The sequence below is a fragment of the Stigmatopora argus genome, chromosome 22 (assembly GCF_051989625.1).
Source record: "Stigmatopora argus isolate UIUO_Sarg chromosome 22, RoL_Sarg_1.0, whole genome shotgun sequence".
In the NCBI taxonomy this organism is placed as follows: Eukaryota; Metazoa; Chordata; class Actinopteri; order Syngnathiformes; family Syngnathidae; genus Stigmatopora; species Stigmatopora argus.
Genome location: NC_135408.1, coordinates 3,858,496 through 3,881,922, shown reverse-complemented (window position 1 = coordinate 3,881,922; position 23,427 = coordinate 3,858,496). Strand labels below are relative to the sequence as shown.

The window sequence follows — 23,427 nt, the reverse complement described above, 5'->3', positions numbered from 1 at the left end:
AGGCAACCTGATCTTGTGCTTTGACGAATTTTATTTTAAATGTCAAAAATGATTGAAATTGAGAGCTAGGTTATATAACCAGTACATTGTGATATAAAGTGACAAAAGATGCATATTGCAATACAAAACAATATATTGCGAAAATATCCAAAGAACGGATACTAAACACTGCATTGCCATGAGGAAGACAATAAACACAAGTTTATTACACCAACTGTCAGAAAAAGCACTATATGTGTATGTTTTGACAAATTTTCAAGCAACTGTAGTTTGCATTAGCATGAAAAAATAGAATTATTGTTTTTATTCAGCTGTAAGCAACAAAAAAGTTTGTCCAGCATTGCCCAATATATTGCAATGAGCACTGCAATATGCTTTTGCCATATGGGATAATGTAACAATGTTTCGAGCCTCAATACCCAGGCCTATTGAAATTGGCGTCCAACATAAAGGAGTAAATCCTGCATTAAACTGAAATTTTCCCTGTGAATAAAAGTCGAGATAAAATGTGATGGCACAGAAAAGATTGATTCTGAACGGAAACTACAAACTGAATTTTTGGTGACTATTTATTTACAAGAGCCAACATAAGCAAGCGTCTTTTTTACAAGGTGTTGGTTGTTTTTTTTTTGGAATAAACCCCAATTTTGTACAATTGTACAATACAAAAAAACCCACTGTGTAATCCAGTACCCGGACATTTCGTCGACGGACGGTTCGTCGAACGGACAATTCGTCGCCGGACAGTTCGCCTAACCTTAATCACTATTAAAGACAAAAGGAAATTCACATACTCTTTATTAAAGAAAATAAAACAGCAAAAACTCGCTCAACAACACAAACACATTAACATTTGGGCGTGTGCGTACTAAATGGCCTCGTCTCTAAACACACTACGCACGAAATGGTTCCTCGGGGGGCACTGAGTAACTCCACTAAATTACTATTAACTGTTTGGTTTTTAATCGTGAATTGATGTGGCTACGATTCTGACTGGATGCTGATATTTGTTATTAAGTATGCCAAAATTACTGCATCTCTGACTTTGATATAGACGCACACGTTTGATTTTAAATAGAGCTATCTATTGTCCTTCCAGAGAACAAATTCTATTGACTATTAATAGGAGCGAATGGGCTTAAAATGGCCAACAAGCGACGAAATCTAGCTACGTTGCCTCACAACACGCATCGGAAATCTAGTCTGCATACACGATACCTATGGGAATACCAAGCAAAAAAAAAAGACAAAGAATATGTGAATTTCCTTTGTCTTCTTTTTAATACAATTTTTAACAAAATAATTTTATTTGCCTTTTATTTTAAAAATGGAGCGCTCAACGTAGGAACCATTTAACATAGGAACAATTTCGTGCGTAGTGTGTTTAGAGACGAGCCCATTTAGTACGCACATGCCCAAATGTTAATGTGTTTGTGTTGTCGAGCGAGTTTTTGCTGTTTTATTTTCTTCAATAAAGAATATGTGAATTTCCTTTGTCTTCTTTAATAGTGGTTAAGGTTAGGCGACGTCGACGAAATGTCCGGTCACGGTGTAATCCAAAACATTCGATTTCACATGTCACTATTAAAATAATGAGGTGACTCAAAAATCGTACACAGGAAAAAGAAAAAACATTCTATTGTACAAGGTTTTGTTAAATAAGCAAAATGCATTCCTGATGCAACTTCTTAGTGACTTTTTCCAGTGTCTCTAGTTTCAGCACCTAAAATATAAAAATGTATCACTGAACTTTCTTAAAATTCCCTCAAATTGACTTCTCACAAAGGCAGCTACTGATGGTAATAACCTACAAACCTGAGGTGGTCATCAGCATGGTTGGTTGGCTCCTCAGTTGTAAGGGGCACGCTGTTTCATCACTCTCATGTTGCGGTACTTGGACATTATACTGTGACTTTTTCGGAACACAGGTTTCTGGTTAGTGAAATTGCGAGGCACCAGGTTCTCCTTAGTAAAAAAAATGTAAATAGTTAGCAAAATGAAAGGATTTGATTTCATCTTACGACTTTAGCATACCATAAGTGGCCGCCTAAAATTTCCGGAGAGCTCGGGGGCTGACCTCCTCGGGCCAGGAAATTTGGGCCTCTGTGAAATAGTGAAAACAATCAATTTCCACACTGCAACACCGTACAGATAAAAATTGAAATGATCACCGGTTTTGAACAGTGCTCAATGAAAAATCCTCACTCACTTGCATGGGTACGGGTCGTCTGTCTGGCATTAGATTTACCGGCCTGAAAAATAAATACTCCAATTAAAAAAAGAACACTCCCAACATATTTTTATTTCAATACCACCTATATTTACCTGAATGTTCTTCTCTCCAAATATCCTCGTTTTCTGTCAGGTGATTGCAACCTCGAGTCAACTCTTCCTGATCTGTTGCTCAGAGAAGAGTCTGAACAGAAACGACAAAAAGTTTCATCATTGGAAGAAAAAAACATCACTCCCATTACAATTCGCCAAATATGACTTGAATGAAAATATGTGTTACCTGTTTTTGACTTTAGGTTATGGTCTTCGGTAGGAGAATCCTCCTTAGATGTGCTCGGGCCGGCTGCCCAGTGAGAAACAACGACAAGGTCGCGTTTCTCGATGGGAGACGATCTGAAGAGGGAAAAACTGTGGTTAAATCAAGTCACGTGCAACAAATTGATGACCTGTCAAACACGTGAAATCAGTCATGAACTGCACAGGTTTGTAGAAAGAAATATAGCATGTAAAACCAAGTGTCACACGGTGGTACTTACAAAACCATGGAACGTCCATGCTCTTGTACTCCTATAATTGCACTGGCAATCAACCCGAGTTTTTTCTTCAGTTAAGCAGTGATCATTAAAGCGGTCGGTTGGGTTGTTATCGTAAAACATTGCGTCAAAAAATCTTCAATCCACCTATCCGTATTTTGGAGGGGTCGGTGAGGAAGGACTTGTTGCATCTCGGGGATGTTTTTGCTTCACGCTGGTACCACCACTTGGGTCTATTTTATCATCTGAATTCAAACGGGGAGTGGGGTTTTGAAGGGTTCTTTACGTTTAGAGAGCAGTGGTCCGACTTCCAGCTGTACTTTAGGTATTGGGAGATCATTCTCCCATTAGCACATGCTGGCTTTCTTTTTCTGAGGAGCATATTCCTCTCCTTTTATTGGGAAGACATCAAATGCACATGACATTGGTAGAGATCTTTTCCTTCCTAGGCTTTTAGAAAAGCTTGGGTTCATGATAGTAGAAAGAGGATGGACTCGAAGTACGAGAACGCGCCATTATTTGGCCCAGATCTGCTCATATTGTTAAGATGACAAGGTGGAATAATGGGACTCCCATCAGCGGTAGCAGCTACGGCGTTAGGACGGAAGGATGACATTTCAGTCTTTAGCTATGTAGCTTTTGATTTGATGACACTGGGTAAAGCAGTTTTGTTGTCAAGTGACCTTTGTCCCGTCTTTGGAACAGTGGTTAGTCTTGCAGAATTCTTTCCTTTCACAAGTGAAATGGCCACATCACTGTGGATTTAAGCTCTAAAATAGTGGCGGTCTTCGTTCTATTGCCATCTTGTATGCACAGAAAGCTATTTTGACCACCAACGTGAACATAGCGCAGCTCTCATGAAAAAAAAAAACGGAGCTCTAGTGGATGCAGCGAAGACTTCTGCGCTTGTAGTAAGAGTATGAGCAGTGGTCATCAGTGTCTTTCGCTTCTCCAGATTTTTTACCCTTCAAATATCAAGCCATTCTGCAGACAAAATGTTATTTTCCTCTTCCAATCCCCATTTTTGTCTGGATGGGCAAGTGTGACGGAGAACTGGCTATGCTCGTGTTCAATTGTTGTAGAGAGGTCATTTAACATTTCAGCAGTACGTCCATTCTTTAGCCACAAAGTCTTCTTCACTTCTTTTAAGTCATCTCAGCATCATCCACAGCATTGAAGCTGGCGAGCTGGTCTTTTTAAATAGCTTTTAAACATGGCTTGTTTTCGTGGTTTTTATTTGAATAAGACACGTGTCTTTCTTCCACGTCTCTGTGTGTGATTCAAGAGGCCGATGAGCACTTTACGACACGAGGCCAACCGTTTCATGCTCGGGAGAACGGACAGAACTTGGAAGTGCTTCAGGAGCGCTGAGAAGCTTTTTGTAGCAGACTTGAAAAACCGTTTTCACGGTACGGGAGCAAAGACGCCACCTCTTTACGGGAAAACCCAGAACGTAGACAGCGAGGGGGGGAAAGGGACTTTGCCGCGGAATTTTATGCATCGTGTCTTCTTCATTTCTCACATGTGGCTTCACGATCAAACCTCCCAAATCATCAAGCAAGAAGGAAAATACCGTACCTGTGTGTATTCAAGGAGCGACGAGACTCCACCTTTTCTTTTCTGGTATTAATCTCTCGCAGGGAGCTGCTTGCATCGTCTTCATCTCTGCCGGGGGACTGCTGAGATCTCGGTGCCCTGGGTTGCAGCCTATTCAGGGGAAACGGATTAGGCTGAAAACGCTTCTTTCTTAGAGCGAGAACAGAGCTGGGAGGTCCCCGAGACGGAATGTCACCCATCTGTGGCCTGGGTCTAAAGGGTGGAGGATTTCTAGGTCTTCCGGGAGACCCAAACCTCATTTGTCTGCCTTTAAATATTAAACTTTTGTCTCTGAGGGACAAAGGTCTAGGACCAAATTGTCTGGGAATACTGAGGAGCGGAATTTTCTCTCTTCTGGGGAATTTAGGGCCACTGTGATCCTGAGTCGGGCTGGATGAGGACATGTTGACGTCTGAGAATCTCCTCTTGCGGGGGCCAATCAGTTGTCTGTCCTGTGGGTTCCTGTGGAAGGATGACGCTGGTGGCGGCGGGTCTCCTTTCCAAGGTGGCGGGGGTCTGAAAGGGAGCTGACGGGGGACATCTTTTGCGTTCTCCATGTTGTGGGGTCTGCTGCCCTGTGTCTCCATGGGACCACGGTGCCTTCTGGAGTCTTGCTCTGATGACCACCTGCATATCCATCAGACAGAAGAAATCGTTACAATAAAAGATCCTCCTGCCATGTTAAGTGGGTGGCGGAGCTTTCTACAAAAGTAGCCCCTCCTCAAAGCCACAACAAAAATGAAACCGGAAGCAGGAGGCATCATTTCAAAGATAAATCATTGACCAATTACAGAAAATCCTCTGAAAGGCAGATGCAAGCACATTTACATCAGATCTTATAGACCCCCCCACTAATTATTTAAAGGGGGCCAAAGAAAAAAGGGCATTTATTAGCCATGTCTGGTTCAGGGTCAGCTTTCATTCTAATCATTTTAACCAGCTGGAAGAGCTGCTTCCATCCTGTACCTCTCTGGACAGGAGCCTCTTCCATGCATCTCTCTTGGGTTGCGATGAGGCCCAGACGGCCCGTGTTGCCCATTGTGCGGATGAAAGAACGCTGCTCCACTGTTGTTCCATCGCTTCTTGTCATCTAAAAAGGCCCTCTCTCTTGGACTGATGTCCCCACGGGGGGCTCGATACCTCTGCTCCGGGATGGGGAAAGCTAGCTGCCTTTTGGGCTCCCTGAAAGAACCCTGAAAGGCCGGTGCGGGACCGGGCCTCCTGTCGCCAGGATGCCCCCGAAAATGTCTCGGGGAGGGTGACCTGTGATTGGAGGAATAACCGTGAGGAGCAGGGCCCCTATGACCTGGGGACCCACGAGCAGGACTGCGGGATGATGATTGATGCTGGGCATGAGGAGAGCGGTTTGGTCTGGACGGAGGGGGTCTCCTCTGGCTGTGATGTGCTTCAATTTTAGAAGGATATGGTTGATAAGAATCCTGATTGTGTTCCCTCCAGTTATTGAACCGTGGCTCTCTGTGGGCTTCCATCGGCGAAACTTTTCTGTCGGGTGGGGGTCGACCTCGCCCCCTTGACTCCCTCCAGTTACCACTGGGTTTTCCTGGGTGGCAGTGGGGGTCTCTTCTTGTTTTTGAGTTAGGGGAGTAATTACCTTCTCTGGGCCCACTTCCATGTCTGTCTCCATACGATCTACTGTATGGAAAGAGGGGGAGGGGGTGTTAAATAATTTCAACTCTCACTTCACTTTCTCATAACATAGCACTCCCCGTCTCAGTGCAAGTATTCAATTTAAAATACCTGGGCTTCATGCGTGGAGGTCCAAACTGTGGTCGCACCATTTTTTTTGGAATTAATCTAGAGTTGGTTTACTGGTGGAGGGATAACAAAAGTCATATACCAGTAATATTTACAGATTGAGCAATGAAAAGGCAGGCAACAAAGAGCCTAAAAGTGCAAAAACATTATTCTTCACTTGTGGGATTATACCATCGCCATGTACATTTAAACCCCAAAATTCAGAATAGTTGTTGGGCTGTTTGATCTCGACAACAGTTAGCTCTATTTTCAGGGCATTCAAACGGACATGCAGCTTCTAATAATACCGATTTCGTTTGTATTTATTTTTTGTCACAAATCTGACATATACCATTGCCATCGGTTGGCAACAGACTATTCTGCTTCTTAGTTACTAGTTTGTTTTCCCCTCGCGTACAATTGACTTAGCATGTTCAATGTGGGCCTAATTCAGTTTATGACCCGCAACAAATTATAGACAATAAAATAAGCTAGGGAAAATGAAAACGTCACTTCTAGCACGGGGCGCATATATTACAATTTAGAATATGAGATCGTTTTAACTAGAAACTACAAAGGAGGTTCGTGCGTAGAGAAATTTTACCTCAATGCTAAGATAACCGTACTTGCTACAAAATGGCAACCATGTCTCCTGTAATGTCGACGCGTGGCCAGCTACATGGAAAGGTCGCTTTTAGTAGTATACTTCATTACGTACAACGTACGTAATATGGATCTACATACCAAATTATTATCGTCTAAGATATATTGCCGGTTCAGATGTTCTCTTCTGTCGTCAAACGTGAAATTAGCAAAACGGGAATAGGATCGCCGCCTGAGCTATGACGAAGATCTAACTGACCGGGCCTGCGGGGTCATGTGACTCCTTCTGAGCCAATGACGTTCGTGATGTGATAAATTCCTCTAGAATAAAGACGTGATTGGTCTACTAGATTCTAGAAATAGACGCCAATAGGACAGAAGAGAATTGAGGATTTATGCATTTTTTCATTATAGAATTCTGATAGCAAACTTTTTATTTTAGTTCTGATGAACAAACGCGTAGTAATATTAGTTAAATTATGCGTAGCACATTGGTGGCCTGAAGTTCTCACTCTGTTCTACAGTGTAGATGTCTGTGTCAACTAAAGTTAATAATTCATTCGTTTCCTGACCCGCTTTAACCTCATTAAGGTCGCGGGGGGTGCTGGAGCCTACCTCAGCTGACTCCAGGTCAGCCGATCCCAGGGCACGAGGAGACGGGCAGCCATTCACACTCACACTCATACCTAGGGGAAATTTAAAGTGTCCAATCTGCCTATCATGCATATTTTTGGAATGTGGAAGGAAACCGGAGTACCCGGAGAAAACCCACACAGGCCCAGGGAGAACATGCAAACTCCACACAGGTGGACTGACCTGGATTTGAATCCTGGATCTCAGAGCTGTGAGGCCGACGCGCCAACCGCTCAAGCCGGTACAGAAATTTGTTTGATCAAGTGATCAAAGATGTGGTAGCAGATTTGTGGGTTTAAAAAGAAACTAGTGAACTTTTAACTGTCAACAATATCCATTTTAAAAACATGCCCCATGGGGGGAAAATATATACATATTCATGATCACTAAGGGCAATCATCCATTATTGATGCTCTGTAGTAAAGAAGCTTAAAACGTTTTGGCCCGTGAGAAATCAAAAAGCTTGGTGAAACTGCAGTATGACCTGTTCTACCTGTCTGTATTATATATGTGTTCATTAAATCTGTCTAGAGAAAAGCTTAGTCATAAGGTGTTACCCGTTATTGCAATACTTCTGACAGCACACAATTTGTGTGCACTTTATGTAAGAGGAATGCACTCCCAATCACTCCTATGAAAAATTTGGAATTCTCAATGATCTAATACCATAACACTAGACTTGATCCACTAGTGTACTACTATGGCAAAGATTATGTCACTTACTGTAATTTCCATCCATCAATTATTTACACAAGTGGCACCAGCCGTTGACAAGGTGCAATCACAGTTAAATATTTACACAAATCTGAGGCTAGTGTAGAATTAACCCACAATACATGTGTTGGGGATGTGGGCATAAATCGGTGTTGGCTTGCATGCAGGAAACCGATGAATGTTTGGTGTACAAATTCCACACAGGAAGACCAGAACCTAGGTTTGAACCCTTGATGACTGAACACAAGCGATAAAAAACAATATGCAACCGTCAACAGTTTATTGTTTTGGATCATTTTTATCTTTATAATCATGCACAACTCATCTGTGACAAAGGCAAAGTCACTTGTTTTGAAATGAGTTGATGTACTTCTACATGAGCTAGAATTTGTGCGAGTCTTCTTTTGTGCGGATAATGAATTACCAATTTCATATTTAGTTTATTAATCTAAAGAGGAGGACACAAATCCATATGCAAGAAAGCTGCTGATAACATATGTCATTTGTAGATTATTCTGGGAAAATGTGACTAAGTCGTTACAGAATTTACACATAGTGATCAATGACCACACAGTATGGGATGGGGGGGAAACTGAAATGCTAATTGCACAGAATTAGGGTGTCACACAGTAGTTCTGTATATCTCTCTAAGGCATCTCTATACTGGATCTACGTACATTCAGGCACAAAAACTAAAAGTGCGTATGCAAGCATTTTAAGGTCAATCATGAAAAAACACTTGGTGCATTTGAGCATTGCTTTCTAAAGTACAATTATTGATTTATAGGCAACGTTGAAAATTTCCCATCTAAAGTCAATACCAATTCAACTATTTTACTTGAAAACCGAAGTCATATTTTCTTTTCAGTTTGCCGAAAACGTCAACATTTCCAGCATCACACTTGACCAAAAAGACAAATAAATGATAATTCTATTTAATTTAACTTAAGAAAATGTTGACAAATGATAATCCCATTTCCAATTCTTATCTGCATTATCGCTTCCGGAAAAAGAATGGTCGCCAATAAGAAAAATGTAATATTGCAAGTTGCAGTTTAATAGCTATCAGATTATATAGCTCTTTTCCCATAACTGTATTAAAGGGGAATATCATTCTGATGCTCAATGCGGTGTATATGAGGGAGAAAATAGATTCACTAACGTTCTAATGACTAACGGACATTAAGCTTATTGGAGGGAGCTGACACCCCGATGATCTTGCAATCTGCCATGGGACTGACGACCCCCTCGATCAGGTTTTTGTTAAAGTCACCAATGTTGCCTTCAGCGGTCCTTTTGGAGCACGTGACACTTCCCGTCAAGTCCATCAGGTCTTCAAGGGCTCGGTTGTTGCCGATACCACATTGCGGCATTTCATTTACAGGTGAGAATTCAGGTATGGATATCAATTCCTCCTTTGAAGCTGGGCTGAAATAATAGCAATAAAATGATCATTTTTGATCGAGTTTATCAAGAAGGTCGGTGGGACTCACCTGACATCCATGGACTGAACCCCATCATAAGGCTGCGTCACCTCCAGCGGGTGCAGGTAGATAGAAGGTGGTGGTGGCAGTCCCAAAGGTAGCTGTGAATCAAGTCTATCGATTCCCTCTGCCGAGGATGTCGTTTTCTGTTTGCTTTCCTCAGCCATCACGTGACCTTTCATAGGTTCACTACCTGGTATGACTGCTTCATGATGGTCATTTTGATTAACCCTACAACTTTCAATGATAGTTGGTTCTTTGTACAGGTCCATATCTTTGAAAGTGACACTTGCTTGCGTGTAGTCGTTGACTTGCATTTCGCTTTTTTTTAGTCGGGGCTCATCCATTCCACCCTTGTTCATCTTGTCCATGTCTATCATTTTTCTGGCATCCAGGTTTTTGTCGGAAACATTGCGAGCTAGCATCACTGCTTGAGTAATGTTTTCAACCTGCGTCTGACAGACCATCGTTGATGCTTCTTTCTCACTGCCTCCGTCGCTGTGGCTTTCAACTTGCTCTCTACCCGGTTTAACATCGTCCTGAGCTTTACTTTCAACAATCTTTACATCTCCTGTGGAAAATAACAAATGTCATAGTAGGCTTCATGCCATTTGAACGATCCACTGCCCATCATTTGCATCGGACTAGAGACTAAACTCATAAATGGTGTTCAAATATGGCAGGTGCCAAATTTTGCATCCTTTACTCGGCTTTTCTCTTAGTGTGCACTGTCCACTTCAAGAAATTATGTTACTCCTTTCCCCAAATACATGCCCCCCCAAAGCCTTCTTTAAATTCTTTTTAAAGTTTATCATGTTCAGGGACAGGATGAGTGACAGCCTTTTCCTTGATATTTTATAGCTTTAAATGAGCACAAGTTGGTTAGATTTTGGTCATGGGAGAATGCTTCTTTGATTTACTTAAGTTTCCACAGCAAGTGTGTAGTTGCTTCTTCAGTACGTATAAGTATTTTCCATCTAGTCTTAGCCCAAGGAGTTATATTTGACAAACCCAAGGTAATAGCATATCCATCTGTATTACCTCCAAATACAGCATTTCTGTGTAGGGTTAAGTGTATAAATAAACTGCTTTTGCTGAAACTGACTCTTCAAATGTTTAAAATAACACTAAAAATGTAATTGATAATTTTTGTCCCTTCAAAAGAGTGTCCCAGCATTTATTCATAACTAACTCTCATGGCATTGTCATTCCATTGTCATTTTCCAAGTAGATTTAAATGTGAGCTAATTTCAGGACAATGGAAGTTAATCATGTAAATAAACTATGTAAGCCAACCCCATGTTTTAGCCAAAGCATATATTTGACAAATACCCAAGGAAATTAAAAATATTGACAGAATGCCTTATCACTAATTTCCAAGCTTTATACTCACTTGATGCATTATTTTTTTAAATGTTCATGCATCATTCACTTACAAATGAAAATGTAAAAACAAATACATTTTGCCATATTTTTCTTAACCCATGCACCACCCCACCAGTTTTCGGAATATTGATAAACCTTTTTCAGTTTTTGCATTTACAAAAAAAAAAAAAAGCGGAAAGCAAAACCTCTTTGAGAGCTTTTTTTTAATGTGCCAGCTCAGAGCAATAGAAAGCTGCCATGCACGCAGCTGCAAGGAATATAAAAAAAGGGCAAATAAGCAGGGGAAGCAGACAAAAGTATGGTCTACTAAATCAGATGCAATAGACTACTAACCTGATGGTGACCTGGTCTCCTTCAGGGTGAATGTAGAAAAACGACGATAGAAATCATCATTTGTGACAAATGGGACGCAAAACCAAAGTATCACCATAAAATTTAATAAATACACAATCAACAAATTGTTTAAATAAAGATGGAAAAGAAAGTAAGAAAAATAACATTGTCACGTCTCGGTTGTTTGAAGGCAGCAAGGCGTCTGTATGAAGGGAACTCTCTTACAGTACCTTCACATCAGTTTCGCCTTTCCTCGTTCTCTTCATGATTTCCTCAATTCTCTGCAAAATTCCGTCAACAGGTAAGCATGTGTTTCAAGTTCTACGTGGCAGAAAGAAAAAGGTTTTCGTGTAATGACCTTCTTCCTCAGCTGCCTCTCCTCTTCTTCCTGCTGTGTCTGATGGTCGCGATCTTGACGCTGGCGCTGCACATCTTCATGTGCTAGCCTTATAACCTTTTCCCTCTAAAGATATAGAGTAGAAGACAGGACAGAACTAACTCATAAAAGATAGGACTATTGATGATTTGTTTTTTGTCATTGAATTTATGTATTTAGTTGTAAATAACCAGATTAGCTTCGGTTCTTTGAATAATTATTTTTCCCCATTTTAAAATAATTTGACGTACTACAAGGATCTTAGAGAGGAAAAAATTTGGAGTTCTTTTACAGTTTTTTAAATACTCTTAAATGTCAGGGAGAAGATGATACGCAATTTAGGAGCAAAAAGAACAAACACCTAAGCTAAATACAAATATAGTCATGAATGAATAATTAAAAGCAGGCAGGCCCGGACCTCACTTCTCGAGTGTACCGTACCAACTAGAAGTTCTTTAATATATTATATATCAAATAGTCATAGATATATGAATGAATATTAAAATACCAAGTAAGATATCTATAATCGTACCTGCTTCTCCTGCAGGTCATGTTGATGCTTATGTTCTTGTTGTATTGCCTTGTTCAAATCTGTGACATTTTTTCCAGAACCCTTAATTTCACGCTGCCGTTGCTCTTGTGCATATCTGGTCAGTGGTTCTTCCTTGTACCTGATGGTAGGGAATCTCATGCACTTCATTTACAAGTCAATGACACTGGCTTTAATCAAACAATGATTTCACCTTGCCTCGTCCCGTTTTTTTTCCTCCAGTTCTTTCTGCAACCGAGCCAGACGTCTTCGCTCCGCGAGCAGCTTACTCGCCTCTTCTGCGTTGGTAATTCCGGCGGCTACTTTCCCCGAGGGCAGGCACGGGGATGGCTCTGTTGAACACATGCGTAAAGGCTTAAAGAGCGAATCTTGGGTTAGTTAACAGCGTTATCAGATGCCTACCTCTTTTCTTCCCTTCATTGTGAGTAACATCCTTTTTATCAGGTGCATCACCTTTGAGGATTTCTGATGCACTGACTTTGAATGTGTCCACTGTGTTGTGGGCGTTTCCTTTTCCCATAACTTCACCCTTACAGTGTCCTTTCTTATCACTGGATAGCCAGGGTTTGGTGACAGGGCCGTGAGAATCGTGGGTGTTATTGGGAGACCCCGTGCGTGTCTTGGACGGCATCCTACAGTGATACATTTATCCAAATCACAGAATAAAAAATGAGTTTTGCGCAAACATTTAGCATCAATTACTTATTATTGAATCACTTGGAGGTAGCCGGGGTCTTCTGTTTGGTGATATTCGCAGGAGAATCAGATCTTTTCTTTGTGAAGGCACCACCTGGGGACGAAGTTCTCTTTTCCCTATGCAGGCGCTCTTTCTGGGAGCAGCAAAGAATCCGCATTTAACCTGTATGTTATCAGAGGATAAGGAAGTGGCTGGTAGACTGTGGCTTGCCTGACCTTGGGAGTGTTGGGAGTGGAATGAGAGCCTTCAAGGAGTCGGCTTCTGTAGGGTTCAGCTGGGCTCCGTGAGCTGCGCAAAGGTGACCTACGAGGGCTGCAGGGCGCTGCGTGACAATAAATGGGATGCTTATAAAATTAAATAACAGCAGATGGATATCAATTCAGAAGCAGCAGGCGGATGAGGCACAACCGCATCGTGCGCGTAGCTTATTCATGTGTTTAGCGGCACTAGAAGAGGAAAAATTTGGTATTTTTATATTGTGTAACAAATTCGCATGGTTAGGCATCTATGTTAATTTGAAAAGATTCTTCAGATTTAGGATGAGTGTGATGACGGATGTGTCAATGCCCGGTTTTAGTGTACTTTACGCACATTAATTCGAAACTGTTAGTGTAACTCGGGGAGTGAAACACATGTTGCTACTTCGTCCTTAACAGATACAGTACAACAAACAAAACTCAAGGCTGTTTTCTTGCTGTCCCCCATGGCCTCTCATTCCATCAATTGTGAAGTATAATCTTTAAAAAAAGTGTTTCTATTTTGGTGTCTGCATTTTTATTCTCTATCATGTGCAAATCTCCAAAATGTAAACTAAATCTGCTCATAAATAATTTAGTTGATTCGTGGAAATCACAACACAACAGGACAATTTTTTTAAAGAGCAATTTTCATGATGAAAAAATATTTCTAAACTGCTTTATTGAATTTAATCATTGTGCCTAATATTGTGACTGGTGAATATACAAAGATAAGACTGTCACTTTAAAATTCAAAGATTGCTTTTAACTACTTAAACAGATCTTATTCCTAAAGAAAACCACAACATGCAGGCATAACGATTGGTTGCCTTTGTTCATGGTGCATTCGAATCCCACTCAGAGGCAAAAAATGTAGGTTTAAAACAATAACTGCGGCGTGGGGGTAGCCATTTGGGAGTGGAAAGGGATAAGGGTAGCTGAACATTACCAGATTCGCTGACAGCAGGAAGAGGGGAGGCAATGCCATGGGAAAGGGTGATTGCAGTGGAGTAAGAGAGCGATGCATTCTCAGTATCACCTAAAATCAGTAGGTGGATGAGAACACAGCATTATCAACATTTCATTCAACCGGGATTCTAGACCCAAATGTGACTCTACTAAGTCAATTCCCAAAACATGTCATGCTTTAAAGTTGAGTCAAGTTATGACGTTACACAAACACTATGGTGGCTATTGCTTAGTAGCCTGGTGCTACACCAATGCCAGTGCAGTTAAGTCATACCTTCCTGCCTCTCAGGGATTTAAAAAGCAACAAAAAAGACTTAAATCTGCTCATGCATTTTTTTCTTTCACATGCCATTGCATCTGAAATAATCAGGCCAAGAAGAAAACTTTGCTAGAAATTTGGCGCACTTTCTTCAATTTCTAGGCATCTTTTAATCTCATCTAAAGAGATACAATGCAAGAGATGCATAACACGTGTAGTACTTAGATAAAAATATGACTCAGCATTGATTAATGTAATTCATTCAAATGCCTAATTTGGCTAACCTGAGTAAATATTACAAACGTGTTAACAAAACAAAAGATCCATAGATTTGTGTTCTAATTAGCCATATTATACAAAAACACACTACCGACTTTCTTGTCCTTGACTAACCGCTCTCAGGCTCACCTAACTTTGCCTGCAATTTGTGCAGTAACAGTAATTTTAGATATTTTGGAAATCCAGGTCATATGTTTAGTTTTAGCAACTTTTTTACTGCTGGAATCTGTGCTCTTTTGTATTAGATTAGGTACACAGTCGATTGGTCGCCGGTCTTTTGGTCGCCTGGAAGGTAAGTGATAATTACCTTTTAAATCGTTGCTCAAATTCCCTAAATACAAACTGCAAATTATTATTTAGTCATACTTAATGCCCTATTAATTATTAGGCTAAAGAAAAGCTCAAAATTTCCCGGACTTTTATTGTTTTTTGTTGGGGAACTTGCTAACACCCTGACGGACGTACCTTCCTAAGGGGACAACTCATGTACATACAAACTCTTATATACTCACACGTCGGCTCAGCGAAACTGCTCATGGCCATTGTTGGCGTTTATTGATGCGTAGACCGTGTTGTTTTACCTTGTTTTGTCGCCGGTCTTTTGGTCGTCGGTCTTTTGGTCGCGGTCTTTTGGTCGCGGTCTTTTGGTCGCCCCGACCGCGACAACGGGCGACCAAAAGACCGGCGACCAATCGACCGCTCACGTTAGATTATGTGTGTGGCCTACACATTTTAAACACCATAATGTGTAGCTGTTTAACTTTCGATGGCTATTAAATTCTCACCTGCTCCAACAGGATAGGCTCTGTTCATGCGCTTGTGTCTGTTCTCCAGGTTTATGCTGCGCTCCAGAGAGCGTCTCATCAGGGCTTCCAGACGCTCCTAAATGCATTGTAGTTATTTTTTATTTTTTTATTTCATTCTTTCACCTTTTCATTTCAATTGGGAATTTGATTGTGGGACTATTTAGAAAGCTTCAAATAATTATGATATTTTTTGTGCTTTTTTTGTAATAAAAAAAAAATATCTAGATTGCTGACCCTCTCTTCCTCAAGCTGCAGTCTTCGCTTTTCCTCCACTGCCGCTCGGTGCTGATCCTCCCTGTGCCTCTGCTCCTCCAATCGCTTCCAGCGCTCCTCCACCATACGTTCATACTGTAGCTGAGATCGCCGTTCCTTCTCTCTGATAACCTGCTCTCTTGCCGCTGGAAAAATAAGTTGTTTATAAGTTATTAATGAAAGAAAAATCAGTATTCAATGGTTTCCCAAATTACTAGATTAATTGTAATTTCTTTTTAAAGCTGCTACCAAGTAGCCCTGTTTCCAAAGTAAGGTACCGTTCAAAATTCGAGATAAAGTTAGGTGTATAAGGTTCTTAACCTCTGCTATAGTGGCCATAAATATTAAAAAGGTGTATGACCAACCCAGAAAATCAACAGCATAAACGGAATTGGTTTTGGCATTTCAGTGAATTTGTTAGAAATCTAAATGATTTGTAAGTTATGTTGTGATATGGTACAATGGGCACACGGTTTGGGATATATATTTAAGGTTTAACCCTTAAAATGGGACGTTTTCTAGCAAATTCACACTGTGTCTTTTTAATGCACTAGCTACAACTTCGTAGTTAATCTGCAACACATAAGATTTGCTGTACTAATGTTACTAACGTTCATACCCTGACTGCGAGAGAGTGAACTGTCATGAGAATAATCTGTAAGAAGACCCATTTCTGTGGACTACTCTATTTGTGCAGGTCACATTCATTGCTCTGACACAGCTCATCCTTTCACCAAGCCAGAAAAAAGGTCAGTTCAAATGTTCTACTGGCAGAGCAATTAGGCAGCGGGGGGGGTAAATGTCAGAATAGAAAGCCTAAAGCCATTTCAGAGTGAAAAATATAGACATTGTGAGTGAAAATGGGTACACTTTTACCAAGGCTTCTGTCTCTCTCCTCCCGTCTTTCTTTGGCTAAACGCATTCTGTCATCTGTCTTCATGAAACCATCCACAGCTGATGGAAACCAGGCAAAAATGGTTAATTACAAACAACTAAAACGTCAGATTTAAGAGTGAAATTTACTTGGTTTGCTGGCATTGTTGGTGCTTATGTTGGCAATCAAGTGTGAAGGTGGTGCATATCCATTTAAGACAGGCTTCTTGTCAGTGTTAGCTGCTGATAGAGCCGTGAGGACGGAAAGAAGAGAGGTGCGACATTGAATTTTGTTTCAACAGCAGCTGCAGTGTTTATTACGATTATGTACTCACTTGTTTTTTTAGTTCTGGCTGGGGAACCGTAATGGTTTGTTCCACTTTTCTTCTCAGGATGTGGAGGGACAGTGGGAGGAGCCATCTTTTCCACTGTCGCACAAAAATCAAATGTGATTCATGATAATGCCAAACTTGTTGCAATGCGCAGCTTTCTTGACCATTGTGGGTGGAAATATATAAATTAGGGATGCCCCGATGCTGATTTTGTTTACTTCTGATTTTTTTTACAAGTTGTTTTCCCAATACCGATCCATTGCCCATTTTTTAGACCAGGAAAAATAATGCAAAAAAATGTCAACAATAAATGACAAGTCATAATCTTTGTAATAAAGTGAGCCTTGCTGATAACTCCTTCAGAAATGGTATTTACACATGTATTACACGATGTGGGCGGCCCGGTGGATCGAGTGGTTAGCGCGTCGGCCTCATAGCTCTAGGGTCCTGGGTTCAAATCCAGGTCATGTCGATCCGTGTGTAGTTTGCATGTTCCCCCGGGCCTGCGTGGGTTTCCTCCGGTTTCCTCCCACATTCCAAAAACATGCATGGTAGGCTGATTGGACACTCTAAATTGCCCTTAGGTATGGGTGTGAGTCTGCATGGTTGTCCGTCTCCTTGTGCCCTGCGATTGGCTGGCCACCGATTCAGGGTGTCCCCCCTCCTCTGGCCCGAAGTCAGCTGGGATAGGCTCCAGCACCCCCTGTGACCCCGATGAGGATAAAGCGGTTCAGAAAATGAGATGAGAAGTTTCAAATTTGAAACAAAAGATGTGGTAGTTATTGTGATAACTATCGATATTGACTGATATTTTTTTTGTATTGTGATAACTTTTTTTGTCATATCGTCCAGCTCTAGATAAATAAATAAAGGCAATAAAGCAATGAGTTAGCATGTACTGTTTCCTGTTTATTCAGTACTTTTATAGTATCTCAATCAAGTTTTTGGTGTCATAACATCACTACAATATCTTAACCTATAACCCGAAGAGATTCAGTTCTAGCTAATCTGTCTCCAATGAGGAGTGACATCAGAATGGAGTTGTTTGGGTCACAAGAGGGGGTATTTAAATGTGATAACTGACCTGCTGATGTTTCTCTTTTTCAGGGTGCCTAACATTGACTTAAACTTTTAGCATCCTCCTCATCATCGTTGGCGTGGGAGGAAGCTCATCTAATCTCTCGATGGGCTTGCTGCGCTGAACCATGTCGATGCACTCAACACCCTTCAAAGCTCTTCGACGACTGAATGACGTCATTATAAAAACAACGCAAATCTACGTTTTGCCTTTAAATATCCAACAAGCCTACCCCTTCACTAAGAAAAATTAAAACAAATTACAGGAATCGCAAGGACGACGGTTTCATTTTTTTTCCCGGAATAAATTGCAAATGTTTCCAAGAAAATAAATCCCGGGTACGCATGATGATGCGCGCATGTATTGTTTGCATCCAACACAATGACGATGCAATAAAACCTCGTGGAAACATCACATTGAAGAATTCATATGTTAGAAATATTTACCTGCTGCCACTGTGTCGGATGGTGTTAGTATGTTGGCCATGGTGGACGAAGAGAAAGGAAAAGAAGGTTGATAACAAGCTGCAGTGACGTCTTTATGCAGCTCGGGTGTCCGCTTTCATCAGCGAACCTCCTGAGGATGAAACCAGCTCAGCATGCAGCTAAATAGTCCCGATGAAGGTCACTTCAAAGCCTATGAAAAAAGAGTCAGGCTCCGATATTGGATATGAGAGATACTGGGGGGATATTTACACACCAGTGAAGACAGCGGAAACATGCACTGGCAGAATGACGCACTCCGCCATTGACCATGGGGGGAGTGTCCCTTGGAAAGCATCTACAGAAATATCTCATCTCATCTCATCTCATTTCGTTTTCTGAACCGCTTTATCCTCACTAGGGTTGCGGGGGGTGCTGGAGCCTATCCCAGCTGACTTCGGGCAGGAGGCGGGGGACAGGACACCCTGAATTGGTGGCTAGCCAATCACAGGGCACAAGGGGACAAATAACCATTCACGCTCACACTCATACCTAGGGGCAATTTAGAATGTCCAATCAGCCTACTATGCATGTCTTTGGAATGTGGGAGGTAACTGGAGTACCCCGAGAAAACCCACATAGACCCGGGGAGAACATGCAAACTCCACACAGGTGGACGTCACCTGGATTTGAACCCAGGACCCCAGAGCTGTGAGGCTGACGCAGTCTACTGAAATGTGTCATTGAAAAAAAATCTTATTGTGTCGGAGATTTTTTTTAAATAGATTTTATATGAATTTACATTTTAAGAAAATTATGTTCTACAAATAAAAACTGTTAAACAATCAAATAGCCCCCCACAAAAAAAGTTGGTGTCATGTAACTTTCCTTGCACTATGAAGACCTTCACGAGCAAATAACGGATTAATTCATCAAGGAAAACAATGCCTTTTCAGTTTTGTTAAGATATAATGTTTAATCTAGAGGGTTTTTACCAAGCATAAACATTTAACATTTAATGAATACTGCCCAAAAGTGTTAATGAGCCTTTCAAGGTCGAGCATGGATAAAACATTAAACCATTCGGAATAATTCATTTCCAGTCAAAATGGATTTGGCGTCTGCCACCGTCAATGGGAATGAAATGGTGGGAATGAACGTTTCAGTTGAATGTAATGTTCCTTACAAACAACCTACTCACTAATTATAAATCCAAAAATAAAATGTTTTTCACGGTAGGATTCTAATCCACCGACTGTAAAATAAATGAGTAAATAAAAAAACACCACCAGGAAAGTGGTGGCAGCAGACCTTTTAGGTTAACGCAATAGAAGTGTAGAAGAAGAAAAATATAGCAGAGCCGGAAGTTGTACCAGAAGGACGTACACTGTAGTGGGGCGGTAGCAGATTAGCTCAGGAAAGATGCTGTCAGTTTTATCTAATGTACTGAGGACATCTGCTCAAAAACATGTAAGTTATCTGCTATAAATTGAGAGTTTTTCTATCACTAAGTTTACATGCAAAATCCTGTTGTGATCTTCACCCCACATTAAGGGTTTAATACCCAAAACAGTCGAGTATCTGCTGACCTTGTAAGGCCGAATGGTAGCTTTGAACTGTCTGAACGGGTAGTCTGGATTGTTTTGATTAGCAAAATGTAATATTAGTCGCAATGATGAGTCCTCTAAGAGTCCTTTTTTTCTGCACGTTACACAAATTGAGAACCACTCATTCATTGTTTGATCTAACGTTATTGTTAAGATCCGTCTGGTATTCATACAAGATCTTTACTTTCATGAAAGTTGATCACTGTCTGTGCCCAGGGTGCTGCAGTTGTTGTGTCAGCAAGGACATACGGCGATTTCACAACTCAGGCTACTTTCGAAATAAAGGCAAGTTTCAAATCTCACGAAGCCATTTAGGATTATAATGGAGATGTTTCTCTTCAGAAATGCGACATCCACAAACTGGAAGAGGGTCCAGCCACCCAGGTGGTGATGACGCGCGACGAGGGTCTGCAGTATTATCGTACCATGCAGACGATGAGGCGGATGGAGCTGAAGGCCGATCAGCTGTACAAGCAAAAGATCATCAGGGGCTTCTGTCACTTGTATGACGGCCAGGTAAATGGGCCTCTAAATTTCTATGTGTTTTTGACTTGACCAGTTTGGAAGCTCAAGCTCTGTGTTTCACTTTGCAGGAAGCCTGTGCTGTTGGAATCGAGGCAGCCATTAATTTGTCCGACCACCTGATCACGGCTTACCGCGCCCACGGCTACACTCTAACCAGGGGAGGTACTGTCAAGCAGATCATGGCTGAGCTTACCGGTAAATTCCACGGTTGCTAAGTATCATTTTTAGCATTGAGATGGTCATATTTTAATGTGTTTGGATTTTTTTTTTCAGGTCGAAGAGGTGGTATTGCAAAGGGAAAAGGTGGTTCCATGCACATGTACGTTAAACATTTCTATGGCGGAAATGGCATTGTTGGAGCTCAGGTAGATCACTAAATTAATGGTGTGAAAATGCTGTGACTGATGAGATACAGTAAAAATAAATTATGATCCCTGTTATGTGTGAAAAGCATAATTTAGACGGTTGTATTTGTGTCTTGACATCTCTCAGGTTCCATTGGGTGCTGGCGTAGCTCTGGCCTGTAACTATCTTGGCAATAAACAATTGTGTGTTTGTCTTTATGGTGATGGTGCTGCCAATCAGGTAAGTTTTTCTCCAATTCCCCCTTCACCCCCAGTCTCAAAATTATTTCTTTCCCCACAGGGTCAAATTTTCGAGACGTACAACATGGCTGCACTTTGGAAGCTGCCCGTCATTTTCATCTGTGAGAACAACAGGTATGGCATGGGCACGTCGGTGGAACGAGCAGCAGCCAGCACGGACTACTTCAAGAGAGGAGATTACATCCCTGGTCTCAGGGTACCCCCTTTTCTCATTTATATTCACAAGTATCACACAGCTAGATTTTCTTATGACAGTACAGATCATACATATATATCCCAGAAACTTAAGAATGATTTGAAATCAGTTTGAAAGGCAAGGTTTTGTAGGAAATGTATGTCTTTGATAATGTAAATACACTAAGAGCCAATCAATCATGCTAATACCCTGTAATCTAATGTGTTAATTTGAATATGCAATCTTTTGGGTTTCAGGTAGATGGAATGGATATCCTGTGTGTTCGGGAAGCAACTCGGTTTGCAGCTGATATGTGCCGAGCTGGGAAAGTATGTTGAACATATTAAATAATTTAACAGGGATGATGTTTCCTTAGTGATGTATTAATTTTGCCCTCAACATTTTACCCAGGGCCCTGTTTTGATGGAACTTCAGACGTACCGCTATCACGGTCACAGCATGAGTGATCCTGGTGTGAGGTAATAGATTCTTCATATGGCATCATTAATACTTTCCTATATATGTAGGGGCCACAAGACAATGCCAAAGCACTTATAACTGAAATCATATCATGTTTATAGCATGTATACATAGTGCATTTAACTGTAACCAATTTATAACATCTCAAATAGCATCGATGATTTCAACCAACTTCCACTAATATAGCACCAGGTGGCTCTAAAGTAGCGTGAACATTATTTAGCTGGCCTTTGCAAGAATTTGCACAAAACTGAAAAAAATGTTCAAAAACTAACAGTTTAAGCTATCACCTAAAAAAATAAATTTTCCTGGATTTCAGTGGGGTTATTTCTTGAATTTTTCTACCTTTAGTTCGATTCCCAGGCCCACTCAAAAGACACAATACAGGCGTATAAAAATATTGTAAAAAATATGCACATCGTGTTTATAGTCATGTGAGTAGGATTTACCCTCATTATCATGCAACTTGCTTTCACAGTTACCGCACACGTGAAGAGATCCAGGAAGTGCGCAGTAAGAGCGACCCCATCTCTTTGCTGAAAGACCGCATGCTAAGTAACAACATGGCCAGTGTGGAGGAGCTCAAGGTAGAAAGTACTTCCACGAGACTTTTCTGATTCGATTGTGCCTTAAACATTCAAAAGCACACTGTCACGTTGTACCTGTAGGAAATTGACGTCGCGGTGAGGAAGGAAATTGAAGATGCTGCTCAGTTTGCTACCACTGACCCTGAACCGCCACTGGAAGAACTGTGCAACCACATTTTTCATAACAATCCACCCTTGGAGGTGCGCGGAACCAACCCATGGACCAAGTTGAAGTCTGTCAGTTAATTGTGTTTCTTTACATTCATCCCGCTGTCCTAAAGCAACCTGTCATACTGTAGCTATTTAAGTCACAACTACACCTAATTAAAGTTAAATAAAAGACCCACAACGTGAAGGCTAAGAAACGTGTTTTATCACAAGTGTGTTTCTGACACACCCAGGACGCTTGCCTACATTAATTTTGCAAGAAGTGAATGCAGTTTTACATTCAGTTTTCCTTTAGCACATGCGTTAAGATTGTCTGCGGGAATCAACCTTTCAAGAAGCAGCCATTCAATAGGATAATTTGGTTATTTGCCAGAAAAATGAATGCAATAGAAAAATATTATCTTTCCTTTCAAACACATTAAGCACTTGTAATTCCCTGACTTCAAATAGCAACAGCATTAGACAAATATTGCCTGTAAAGTGTCTTGGACAAATTATGTTTAAATGTCACACTCCGTAAAGGGCAGTTCATTAAGTACATGTCATCTTGGCTTTTCTCCATAATAGACAAGTATTTTGCCAGCAAACAAAAAAAGCCCATACTTGTTTCGATCCAGTGTGCTGCAATGTTGGTCTGCCACTGACTGTTACATTAAAAGAAGGATGATGAAAAGAAAGTGGTGTTTCTGAACATCATGTAATAAACTATATACATACATTTAAAATCCTGTTTTTTTTTTACTTACCTTTTTTTGTTTGTTTTGTTATTTTTTATTTTTATATATATATTATTATTTATGTATAATTATTATTTTATTATTATGTTATGTACACTGATTATAAGGCTAAACGTAATACTAATGCATTTGGAACCCAATCTCC

At 40.8% G+C, this 23,427-nt stretch overlaps 3 protein-coding genes across 7 annotated transcripts; 1 reads left to right on the top strand and 2 right to left on the bottom strand.

The window, feature by feature from the left end:
- Positions 1-13: 13 nt before the first annotated feature.
- LOC144067836 (uncharacterized) lies at positions 14-6,998 on the bottom strand. The gene is made up of 10 exons (XM_077591828.1): positions 6,861-6,998; positions 6,120-6,190; positions 5,328-6,014; positions 4,344-4,988; positions 2,513-2,625; positions 2,326-2,416; positions 2,210-2,252; positions 2,035-2,103; positions 1,816-1,965; positions 14-1,723 (listed from the first exon to the last, which is right to left on the bottom strand). Exons 2-9 carry the CDS (start codon positions 6,158-6,160, stop codon positions 1,849-1,851), a joined length of 1,806 nt encoding a protein of 601 aa, XP_077447954.1. The 5' UTR covers positions 6,161-6,190; positions 6,861-6,998; the 3' UTR covers positions 14-1,723; positions 1,816-1,848.
- A 1,404-nt stretch (positions 6,999-8,402) lies between these two features.
- On the bottom strand, positions 8,403-18,841 carry map7d2a (MAP7 domain containing 2a). Of its 5 annotated transcripts, XM_077592975.1 has the most exons (18): positions 18,676-18,841; positions 18,423-18,612; positions 16,902-16,994; positions 16,717-16,809; positions 16,570-16,647; positions 15,676-15,839; positions 15,421-15,517; positions 14,078-14,167; positions 13,108-13,214; positions 12,913-13,025; positions 12,598-12,827; positions 12,389-12,527; positions 12,178-12,316; positions 11,628-11,732; positions 11,500-11,550; positions 11,270-11,288; positions 9,560-10,121; positions 8,405-9,494 (listed from the first exon to the last, which is right to left on the bottom strand). In XM_077592975.1, exons 2-18 carry the CDS (start codon positions 18,460-18,462, stop codon positions 9,239-9,241), a joined length of 2,376 nt encoding a protein of 791 aa, XP_077449101.1. In that variant the 5' UTR covers positions 18,463-18,612; positions 18,676-18,841; the 3' UTR covers positions 8,405-9,238. The 5 variants fall into 5 exon arrangements, with proteins under 5 accessions (XP_077449104.1, XP_077449102.1, XP_077449103.1 ...); XM_077592978.1 differs by lacking the exons at positions 18,423-18,612; positions 18,676-18,841 and adding an exon at positions 17,983-18,372 and having other exon boundaries at positions 8,403-9,494; positions 16,717-16,806; XM_077592976.1 differs by having other exon boundaries at positions 8,404-9,494; positions 16,717-16,806; positions 18,423-18,794.
- Positions 18,842-19,713: 872 nt separating this feature from the next.
- On the top strand, positions 19,714-23,270 carry pdha1a (pyruvate dehydrogenase E1 subunit alpha 1a). The gene is made up of 11 exons (XM_077591955.1): positions 19,714-19,868; positions 20,222-20,290; positions 20,348-20,521; positions 20,599-20,725; positions 20,804-20,895; positions 21,023-21,115; positions 21,176-21,331; positions 21,568-21,639; positions 21,722-21,789; positions 22,269-22,377; positions 22,459-23,270. The coding sequence occupies exons 1-11, from the start codon at positions 19,821-19,823 to the stop codon at positions 22,621-22,623; spliced, it is 1,173 nt and encodes a 390-aa protein (XP_077448081.1). The 5' UTR covers positions 19,714-19,820; the 3' UTR covers positions 22,624-23,270.
- Positions 23,271-23,427: the final 157 nt, after the last annotated feature.